Below are 12,199 nucleotides of genomic sequence, written 5' to 3' on the forward strand. Positions count from 1 at the left end.
AATATCTCTGATCTGTGAACATGCTATAACTCTCACAGTTGTTTCCAGAAATTCTTGATTTTCCTGTGGTATCTGGTTCAACAGGGTCTTCCAGGACCCTGCCCATCCTAATAGGATAATATATTTCTAAGTGCTTGTTCAGTCCAGTTTCCTCCATTCCCATCCCCACCCACTTCCTCACCACTCCTTCCAGATACATATCATCACTAGATCTGTACTCTGTCAGTACCATTTGACTCCAGTGAAAATGTCTTCAGAATTGTTCCCCCAGAATTTGCCAGTGTGGGAACTATGGCTCTTTGAGTGCAAATAACTGGTTCTTCAGGGTTATGGCTTCCTATCATTGAAGTTATTCTACTTAGTGTTGTAGGAATTGTTTTTGTAAGACTGGCCAAGAGTGAGACATTGAAAGCAGGATTTATGCTTCAATGGAATTGCAGGCATTCCTGAACCAGTAGGGCCAAACAGGATAGACAGAACTGTGAGGGCATGTCTACATCGATTACTAGCAGACTTTCTTACACTTAACTGGGACAAGTTTGTTAAAACCTACACACTACTGAGCTATTGTAGTCATTATAAAAATAATTAATTCCTGGGGCTGGAGAGATGGCTCAGTGCTTAAGAGTACTGACTGCTCTTCCATAGGATCCAGGTTCAATTTCCAGAACCCACATGGTGACTCATAACTGTAACTACAGTTCAGGGGAATATGATTCTATCACACAGACACACGGAAGTAAAACACCAATGCACGTGAAATAAAAATAAATAAATAATGGAACAAGTAAATAATTCTTGTAAGGTCCTTGCTTGCTCCAATCTAAACACTGAATGCTTATTGTCTCATTGAGGTACACCACCTACCCACAAGAAACTAAGGCCCTGGGAGAGATTGTACTAGACTTGGGTAGGATTCAAATCCAAATAGCCTCGCAACAGAGCCCACAATTATTTAGACTGTATGCTACCTCTTGATCTGAAGGATTGGGTTTGAAATTTAAATTATTAAATTTTAATTAAATTATTAATTAAAAATTCCATTGCAATATGTGATGTCCATTTCTTGCCCACGGTTAGAAACTTGATATTTAAAAATCACAATATTACATGAGTAAAGGGGAAGGAGAAAGTTCAACCAAAACTAAGAGGACTCAATAGTATAAATAATAGTGATGCTAATTTAATGAAAAGGTCATGGGAAGAATTTAGTGTGACCTCTTCTTTATGGCTACTTTGTTCTGAGCATAATTCAGCAATAATCATCAAAATGGCAAATCAAATCAGCTGTACTAATGTATAATAGCTATACTCTAGCACTTGGAAGCTGAGGCAAAAGATTTGCCCTAGATCTAAGACTAGTCTGGGTTGTACAGTGAGACCCTAACTAAAGAAAGAGAATAGAAAAAGAAAAAAAAAAAAAAACCCTCATAGATCACATCTCAAATGTCTAATTTAGCAGATCAAATGGTAGTTTAATTGGATAACTCAGGGTTGGGTTATCTTGCTGTATCATTTATACAGTAGCATTGTTATATAATTACAGAGTAAATGGTTTATGTTATATAGTAAATATATGGATTTCAGGAGAATTGAGATGGGTTGATTCTCATGCATCATAGGCTAGCTTGGAACTCAATATGTAACCTTAAATTCTGACCTTCCTTGCTTCCTCCTCTCAAGTTGTATCCCACCACTACTTATGTTGCTGGACTGATCAGATACAGGGCTATGGCCCCAAGCTATATAGTTACATGTTAAACAATAACTCTTACCAACAAGTTGGCTACATAATTATGTTCTTTAATTTCCATTTGAAATTAGATCCCAGAGTTTCTTGTTATTTAGGTATTTTTTATTTTTAATTAGCAGAAAACATTGTTAAGAAACAAGCTTTGGGCCATTCCATCTTTCTTTGTGTCAGAACAGGAGTGAGAAGGTTTTTAATCTCCCCTCTTCCTGCTTCCTGATGGAGGAGTGAACCTCATCCTCCACACTTGGTACAAGAAAATAGAATGTGGGACTGAAGGGTTAGCTCAGCAGTTTAGAGCACTGACTGGGCTTGCAGAGGACCCAGGTTCCGTTCCTAGTATGACTTTGCAGCTCCCAGCAATCCAGTCCCTCACTCCCATCCCAACAGCTCCAGCACCCTTTTCTGGCTTCTACAGGCACAGCAATGCACAGGACACCCAGACATTGGTGCAGGCAAAACACCTATACATAAATATTAGAAAAAACAACAATGTTTTGAATGTGACAATTTTGATCTTGTATTTTTAATCTAAATAATATATTCTACCTCTAACTTTGGGGAGATAGCCGTTTTTTTAATTATTGTATTAAGATCTGTACTGTGCTAATATGCTAATGAATGTCTTCATCTTCCTTAGAGAAAGAGCATGTTCTAGACAACAGTTTCGGTCTTGTGTAGAATCAAACGTGTATATGTGAGGCTTTAAGAAATTAATCACATTCTCCAAAGATGTTGACTTTTTTTCCCAATCATTTGTAGTAATTTAAAAGTGAATCAAAAGACCATGATTCAGGAAAGATGATTATCCTGCCATCTGTCATTCGATCATATAGAACCCTCAATAATATAGATAACACAGATCCAGAATCAATTGTCCTATCAATGTGGATCTTTTCTAACCTTTAAGTAGCTATTGATGTTTGAGGCAGGGGTGGGGTGGGGTGGGGTGGGGTTGGGGGGTCTCAGGTAGCCCAGTCTGATCTTGGACTATGTAGCTGAGGTTGGCTTTGAACACCTGATCTTCCCACCCCTACCTCCCAGGTACTGCATTATAGACAAATATCACATTTGAACAGCTGTTGATAGTTATAGGACAGATGTTTTCTTATTACCTTTCTGTTAAAATAAAAATCTGGTTATTTTCTAGGCCTGTAGAGTTGTGGGGTTTTTTCTTTTTTTTTTCTTTCTTGATACCCCACCCATCCCCAGAGATTGGATGGATGGATGAATAATAGATGGATGGATTTAAGACTCATTCATGTGCTTTCCTACTGAGCCCTATCCTGAAGCTTAGGGGAAGACTCTAAATGTTAGGCATTCTGCTCAGTATTGATAGAAAATATCTTATTTAATACTGTTAGCAGTCCTATGGAATAAGTAAGGAGATCTATATTTTAGAAACTAGTAAAATGATACTTCAAAGATTTGCCAGTAACAGAACACAAAAAAGGTTTATTTCCAAAGCCTACAATGTCTTTAGTATAAGCTATACCTCTGAAAAGTATGTTTTTAAGGATATCAGAATTTCATTTTTCCCAAATAAAATTATTTTAACTTGTCACATTATTTTCAAAGAGGTAAAAGACTGAAGCTTTTATTGTTGGCATTTTTTCATTGAACTATGCATTTTAAATTGAACTATACAACAATGGAGGTTTTCCTCGGCCCTTTATATGCACACAAGTGTCTTTGTACCTTCATATACAAGCTTGTGTACACAGTTATTCACAGATTGAACTATATACGTAAAATTGATACTAACATGTCAAAACAAATGAGCTGAATTCTGATTTCGTTAATAAATGACTAAAGCTTTTTTAAGGATAAGATAGATTCATGATATTTGAATTACTGTTATTTAGCTTATTTTATGCATTTTGAACATAGAAGTGTGAAGTAGTTTTGCCATCAAGGAATTTGTTCCTTGTTGCAAGATTGCTTTGGAATTGATGACAAGGGTTTCAATCACTTTAGGACTGTGGCTAGGAGATAACTCAGCCCGTAATGTGCTTACCTTGCAACCAGAAGGACCCAAAAGCTTCATTCTCAGTACCCATTAAAAAATATAAAATCAAGTAAAACAGGTATGCATAATGCCGTGTACCTATAATCACAGTGCTGAGGAAGAGTCTCTGGGACTCTCTGGCCGGCCCACCTAGCCTAGTTGGAGAGTTCCGAGCCAATAAGAGACTGTCAAGAGAGCAGGATGGATCACACCCTAGAAACAACATGGCAACAAGTGCCTTTGTACCATCACACACAAGCTTGTGTACACAGTTATTCACACAGGAGAACCTGCTTCACAAAATCCATCTTTTAACATCAGAGTTGCTGGATTTGTTCTTGTATTTCTGCCTACTAGAGTAAAATTTCTATGTTCACACACTAATGAATTCCTAAGAAATACAAAGCTGCTTGCTTGCTAATTTTCAGGGAAAGATCCTCCTGAATACTAGAGAAAGGAGTCATTGTTGATGGATTCAGCACATATTTATTGACTACTCAGTCTATATTCCAAGTGGTATGCTGTTCTCTTCTAAAATGACTCTCAGATCTTGCCTGTGAAGTCATCAGTCCTATACCCTGAATAACAAATGCTCAGTATCATCCATGGTCTGTTGTTCCCTCGTTAATGGCCAAGGCACTATCTGTATCCCATTGCCTCAGTATCCCCTCGGTTTTGCTTGTTTTATTGAGACAAATCTATGTGAACTAGGTTGACTTTATCCCCTCCCCGCCCCAGCTTTCTGAGCGCTGGCGCAGATGCGCGCGCGCGCACACACACACACACACACACACACACACACACACACACACACAAATATACATGGCCAGAATTTTTTTTTTTTTTTTTTTGAGACAGGGTCTCACTACGATACCCTTGGCTGTCTCACTATGTAGACCAGACTGGCTAAACTTGTAGAGATCCAAATCTGCCTCTGCCTCCCAAATGCTGAGATTAAAAGCATATTCTTGGCCAGGAATTTTTTTCTGAGAACCCAATTTCTCTTATTTTGTGTATCTCCCTAGTTTAAACAAACAAACAAAAATATATATGTTCTTTTCTATTAGAAGAACCTTTGATTTTATTTTCTTATACTAAACTTAATATATGAACTTTACATTTAGATATTATTTGAAGTTGGATTGGTATTCCAACAGGGTTAGATAGAACATTAGTGAAATCAATTTATCTGCAATTTGTTTCCATAAAGTTAAGGTAGTATTAGAAATAGGAAAAATATTGTAATGGGTGGTTATATGTAAGTTAAAAACAAAGGTAATGTTCATTAAATTTCTGTGGATTTCAGATTCCAAAGATGTATCTCATGTACCCTTACAGAGTTGGTTTTACAAACAAACTGATAGGAATAGGACTTGTGGGTAGGTAGGTTAGAAAGATGAAGTTTTCTGCAGAATATTTGTCTTTGATATTTGAGATCTTTATATATATATATATATATATATATATATTCACAAAAGTTTGACATTAGAGCACTTACAGAGATCAGAGATAGTTGAGATGAATTGCTAGTTACTGGGGGATTAGAATCAGTATGATAGGGACATTAATTGGTGGCAGGATAAAGACAACATGTATGTGATAAGTAATCTCTAAGTTTCCCTTAGTTGGCTTCCAAACCAACTCAGTGGGTGGATGTACCATTAAGTGGCTCCCCATGGAGGGAGAGCAGGTATGAGAAGGAAATGATGCAATTCAGTTAGAACCAAAACCAAAACTTAGGAAACATTCAAATGGGCATGTCTAGGAAAAAGGAAATAATGTATTTGGTGAAAGGGTTTTAAGATTGTGATCATCAAAACCACAGGAAAGTATGTCATGGGTTAGGTAACATGAGAAAAGGCCCAAGGGTGATGATGAGAGAAATCAACTTCAAGACAAGTGATAGAGGGACCTGAACAGAAAGAACAACGAGGGCAAGGGTTTTTTTCCTTCCCTGAAAGGTTTGTCAGCATGAATTAAGTTGAAAACAAGCATTATAAAATACATGTACTGAGTTGGGACCTAGGGTAATTTAACATTGCTTATACTGACTTAAGTGTTAAAATTGTGAACAGTAAAACTGTAAGGTTCACTGTTAATGTGCATGTATGTTTATAGTTATCACATTTAAGCTCATGAGATCACCTTAGTTTGGGTTGAGCAAGTAGAGTGTGTAGAGTGGTTGTTGGCTCCTGCAGCATTTTATACACACACACTCGAAGGCGCACATGCACACACACCTTCATATACTTTTAGAAAGAATGGCGATTTTAAGAATTTCTCAGAACTTGTTCCACAAAGTTTATCTCTTTACAGGGTATTCAGTTTGTACTTCAATGCAGTGTAAAGTATACATGTATGAAATTGTCAGAAAATCAAAGATATTATAAGTTCTCCCAAATCTGTATTTGCTGGTTATAGTCTACCTTTTATAGAGATGTGCTGTAGCTTCAAGCATAAAACTCTGTCTTTTAGAACCTGTGTTATATACTAAGAAACATGCAGCAGAGTGAATTCTTATTGGAAATCTGTCTTTTCAAAGTATTGCTATCTTCCTTCTAATGACATTTGGCAATATGTATGTAGATGTTTGTAAAATTATAAATTCTTGCCGTCTGACATGGGTTTTCTGGCTTTCTGTGCCTAATCACTCTTTGTTTTGTTCCTGGTCACCAGTTTAATTTGAGCATTTCCCACTTTGTGTTTTAACCAGTTTCTTCCCTTCCCTCCCTTCCCCTTATTTTCCTGTCATTCTGGTGTAGGGCATTTCTGATCTGCAATTGTTCTGTAGTATATTTTGGACAATTTTAAGTGATATTGAAAGCATAATATGTATACTTTTACCTTATGCATAGTCTAGTTAGGTGCTTTTTTCAAAATTTCATAGAATTTTCAATTTTTTTAAATGAACAAATTTCTACATAAAAGTATTCAGTTATGTAAATAATCTGACTTCAGCAAAAACTCTTAAAGTGTTTGAAGGAATTGCAGTTCAGGGGAATGTCTTAGCTTTGCTGCACAGAAGTGTTTGCAGATGAGCTTTGCTGACTACCAAGGGCACGCAGAGACTCGGTGCCATCTTAGCTGTGCTTCCACTGCTGCTGCAGCTAAACTCTGTGCATCAAAAGAAATGGCCGTCATAGCTGTGACTCAACTACATCCTAAGTTTTTATTGAACACATGCAAACTGAGTGAATCCTAATTTTTCCATATATCCTTAAAGCTTTCTTATATATGATGCCATCTCATCTTTTTTTTCTACCAATCATTCAGGCAAAGTTGCATTTAAGATGAAAATTGAATTCCTTAGATTTTATGCAAATGTGTTTACCATTTGTGGCAGAGATCAATTAATTTTCCCAATTTTAATTATCAGAAATAACTTTTTCTTCAAGTTTAAACTTGCTGTTTCTTAAGCACATTATCTATAAATTTTAAGAAAAGTAGATAAAGATGCATGCAGTTCAGTCCTATTTGTGACAAATAATGCACAAAACTTAATAGATTTTTCCAGCATTCGTGCTCTCTTACAATTAGACTATATGATAGTAGGAGAAATCTTTAAAGTTTATTAATCCCTCTTAAAAGAAGATAAGTTATTTGTAGACCTATTAGGACTTTTTAAATTCTACCTAATTTCACCTCACACAGCTATTTTAGAGGTGATTGGTATGTGTGTAATATTTGCTTTACGATTAAGTCATTTCTGGTTTTTTGGTGTTAATGAGAATGGAACTAAAACGTTTAGGCCTTCTTATGTGTGTCTTTAACCTTCTTCTTGTTTTTAGAAAACATGCATCCTTGGAGGAAAGCCTATAGGCATACAGCATTTATTACACATTTAAATGTAATAACTCTCAACCTAACAAGCCATCTAGCCACTAATGTTTCTACAATTACAACTTAGTACATTTCAAAGTACCTTAAAATACTTTTTTAAGGCTAGTTAATTTTCATATAATTTTTACCTTCCTTCCTCCAAAATTATGTTAACCAAAAATATTTCATTACATTTTCTTACCCAGATTGGCTAAAACAGAAGCACCCAGATTACTAAATGTTTAATTACCTAAATAAAAGTATTATATTTTAATAGCTGTATTCCTTGTCAGACAGCTAGAACATACACCCCTAATTTTGCTAAAACTATGGAAAATGATCACCAGTTTGCTTGCAAATCAACTCTGCTGCATGCGTTCACAAGTTTCATAAAGGTTGCATGCTTTCTGTTTTCAATACAAATTGTGTTTTTTCATACCCATCTTTGCTTTTTATTTTTTTATTTTTGTTTCCCTTTTCTTGGTTGGATGCCTGTGTGTGTTTAATCCAAATCCCTGTCCAGTCCTGGAGTTTGAACTACGGAAAGCCAAGGAGACCATTCAGGCCCTCCGAGCCAACCTAACAAAGGCTGCAGGTGGTGTACATAAAACTTTTTGAGCCTTTTCCCACTTTTACTATGTAGAAGTAGCTGGACTATTTTTAAGTATGAAGTAGTAAACATTATCTTATTTTATCCCACCAGAACATGAAGTTCCTTTACAGGAACGAAAAAATTACAAATCAAGTCCTGAAATTCAGGTGGGTTGACAACACCACTTATCTTCCATACAACTGAAGTGTCAAAAGAGCAAAAGCTCACATTTTCCCATCTGTTTTTTACTTTGCTTTCAGGAGCCAATCAAACCTCTTGAAAAGAGAGCTCTCAACTTCCTAGTCAATGAGTTTTTGTTGAAGAATAATTACAAGCTTACATCAATAACCTTTTCAGATGAAAATGATGATCAGGTAAAGTTACTGTTTTAAGAAATGTCTACTTTAATCTACTTTTTCTCTAACTTGATGTTTTAACACTTACGCCTGCAGTAAGATTCCATGTGGGTAGTTCTAAAATCAAAGCAGGTACTACTCAGTTTAGTATTCTATTGGCTCACAGCCCTTTTCTATTTTGTAACCTTTTAAAATAAAGACTTACCTTTCTTTCCAGGTAGCTTTTGTAACTGTATAGCTCCTTCATTCAAAAAGTATGTTTTTTAAAACTAGATGATTACTTGATCCTATTAATTAATGCAGACTTAGAAATTGAGTTTAACTATTAAAAAAAAACTTGAGTAGCACTATATACGACTTAGATGCTCAATAGCAATGGTTGGAGGTTTTTTGGTTGGTTGGTTAATTGGTTTTGTCTTTTGGATTTTTTTTTTTAAATGGGTTTTGTGGGGGGAATTTTGTTTTGTTTTGTTTTTTGGGTTTTTCATTTGTTTGTTTGGTTTTTTTTGTTTTGTTCTAAGGCAGGGTTTCTCTGGGTATTACTGACTGTCCTGTAGACCAGGCTATCCTTGAACTCAGAGACAGACCTGCTTCTGCCTCCCAAGTGCTGGGATTAAAGACGTGAGCCATTACCACCTGGCTAGAGAATATTTTGAATGAATATATATATATTGCATGTATACATGTATTTATCTGGTTCTCTGAATAGGAACCAATTCTTCTGATAAAATGTTGAAGACAAAGAAATGATCATTTTATTATCATCTCTCTGGAAATGTAACAGCTTACTGTCCTGTGTTTGCCTGTTTGAATCGTAGACATTTTAGAATTAAATGCCAGAGCATTTTTTATGAAGAAAGCAGAAGGCAATCATTTGGGGTTGGGGATTTGGCTCAGTGGTAGAGGGCTTCTTGCCTAGCAAGCACAAGGCCCTGGGTTCAGTCTCCAGCTCCAAAAAAAAAAAAAAAAAAAAAAAAGAAGGCTATCATTTTTATCTTTGCTTATTCACTTTTGTGGTATTAGAGATTGTAACTGACACATACTAAGCAGACTCCCTACCTCTAAAGCTGCATCCTTACCCCCAGAGGCCAGTATTTTAAGTGAAAGTTATTCCTTAACTTCATAAAATCTCCTGTGGATATTTTTGTAGATATGGAAGCTCTATAAAAGGACATGGCTGTTTATTTACTTCCTCGATTATCATTGTGTTTGTCAAGACTTAAATGTGATGTAGTTAATTGTGTATCACTTAACAACATGACACTTTCTGAGAATAGTAGCAGTCATTCACTGATTTCACCACTGTGAAATTCGTCATTATAAAATATACTTATGGAGACTCAGCAAGGTACTATAATCCTACTGTGATGTCATTCATATATGAGGTCTATCATTGATTTTGATGCAGCATGTGGCTATGCATAAATGTTTAGCTATCACATGGTCGCTTTACTGAGCTTGTACTAGACAAAAGACATTAAATATTTACAATATGATTGCTGTGGGTATAATTTAAGTTAATTATGTTTTTATCATTAACTTCACAACATTTTAAGTGTAAGAAGTGTTGAAAAGTGAAACAGAAGGTTGAAAGGGAGAAAGAATAACAAACAACAGAGGGGGTCAAACAGAACATGGCCTCTGTAAGCCTAGACTTGCCACTTCTGACTTTAAATACAAATAATTGATCCTGCTCAGTGAAGAGGCAGAAAGGATCAGATGTCAGCAGTACTCCCTCAATATGTGACAAGGCAATACCTTAGTAGGATACAGAAGCTCTGTGGTCTTTCATCAGTTGATTTGACATTAATAAAAACGGCAGTGGAAAGGAACTACAGTACCCAAAGCAACTTTGATGTAAAGAACAAGGAAAACTTGAATCACCTTCCTTCCATCCGTAAAAAATAAGACAATCAAAACATATTGTGTTGTTACGTAGACAAGGAACCTATTGCAGTGTAATCCAGAGGTAGACATGCCCTGGGCCTGCTGACTTCTCAGAGTACAAACTTGATCCCATACAGGAAACGTAGCCTTCTGACAAGTGGTGCCTTCCAAGTAGGCTTGAAACCACATTCCATAGCATTGAAAGCTAATTCAAAATGGATTTTACTATGAACCTGTAAGGTGTATAGAGGTAAATGAAAAGGGTAAATCGTTACATAAGATTTCTTAAATAAGACACCAAAATCATGGTAGACTGCAGATGTACTGTCACCAAAATAATTTTTCTAAGCCAGTAAGATATCTTAGCAGATAAAGGTGCTTGCCGCCCAGCCCCTCAGCCTAGTTTTAATCCCCAGAGCCCCAGTGAAAATTGAAGGAAAGAACTGACTCTGTGTTGTCCTATGACTTAAACCATGGCATGCATGCACAGCAACACACACATTATGGAAACACACGTGATGATAATAATTCTTGAGGCTGGAGGGGTACCTCAGCAGCTATTTCCTCCTCTTCCAGAGGACCCACGCTGTGAAATTTATATCTACTTGTAAACCCATCTCACACCCTGGCCTCTGTGGGTATACGCACAAGCACACAAGCATGCGCAGCACGCACGCGAGCGCAGGCACACATGCACACACACATGGGATACCCTTGTCCAAGCACAAAGATATAAATAAAAATTAAAAACAATTAAGACCACTGTTGAGTGAAAACACAAATAATACTTTGGGTGAATGTGTTCAAAGTCAACAAAGGATTTGTTAAAATTTTCTAAACTGTTTAATAAGAAATAAATGTAATTTTTAAAAACATTAGCAAAAGAATTATATGCATGCTTCACCAAAAAAGGGTATCTATATGAAAATGAGCTCCTGAAAGATGCTCAGTACTTCTTCCTCCAAAGATGAGCATCCAGAGAGATGCCACACACTTAGAATGTCTATGACTGAAGACTTGATGGGCTGGGCCCAGGTTAGGTAGATTGAAATAAAGTGATGTATGCTATATTTGTTTATAATTTGTGTAATCTAAAATTTATTTAGTTCTTATAAGCTAACATCATGAGGGCTTTTAAATTATTCATAGAAAAGTTCTAAGAAGTAATGAGTATTATACCCATTTGGTAGGTGGCCCTTTTAACCTAAATTAACTGATAATAATAAGCAGTGGTTAGGAACATTTTATTTACCTCTGGTTTTCTCTAAACCCCCAATTTTAGTGCTCATATCAACTCCATATTTCATTTTTAAGCATAATTATTTTATTATTTAAGTAAACTATTAAAGGATTAAAGTGCTACATTTATAATATATGACTATGCCAAATTATAATAAGATAATAACTTAGTACTAAGTTACTTTGATTTTTGGATAGGCAGTATAGTAAGAAAGAATATCTATCTGTCTGTGACTTATTGCTATGTTATTTCATACAGCCTGTTTAAAATATCTTTGCTGTAGAGTATTCAAGATACTCTTTTTGTGGTTTTAATGGAGTTGATTTATTCTGAATTAAAGTATTGTTTAAAAACATAATAGATTTATAGGTAGCTGTTTGGATTCTTTAAATTACCATAAGCGTTTTTATTATTGATACAAGTTAGATTTAATAGCTATAGCAATAACAATAGGTTAAGTTGGTTGGTTATTAATTCGTTAGAGAGAACAATGTATACATGTGGGAAGAACAACACTACTAATCAGTCTACTTGTAACTTGTAAATA

The 12,199-nt window shown here is 35.7% G+C and overlaps 1 protein-coding gene across 33 annotated transcripts in view; it reads left to right on the forward strand.

Annotated features, from left to right (window-relative positions):
- Window positions 1–12,199, forward strand: part of Relch (RAB11 binding and LisH domain, coiled-coil and HEAT repeat containing) — a 94,968-nt gene that overhangs the window by 16,187 nt on the left and 66,582 nt on the right. For 24 of the 33 annotated variants that reach the window (XR_015635244.1, XR_015635240.1, XR_015635245.1 and 21 more), the window contains 3 exon segments: window positions 8,101–8,172; window positions 8,281–8,336; window positions 8,430–8,543. Coding sequence is in view for 10 of the 33 variants with exons in the window: in NM_001134546.1 (NP_001128018.1) it covers window positions 8,101–8,172; window positions 8,281–8,336; window positions 8,430–8,543 (242 nt within the window). In the remaining 23 variants the exon portion in view is untranslated. 33 annotated transcript variants of the gene reach the window in all.

This window comes from Rattus norvegicus, chromosome 13 (assembly GCF_021556685.1).
Source record: "Rattus norvegicus strain SHRSP/BbbUtx chromosome 13, alternate assembly SHRSP_T2T, whole genome shotgun sequence".
In the NCBI taxonomy this organism is placed as follows: Eukaryota; Metazoa; Chordata; class Mammalia; order Rodentia; family Muridae; genus Rattus; species Rattus norvegicus.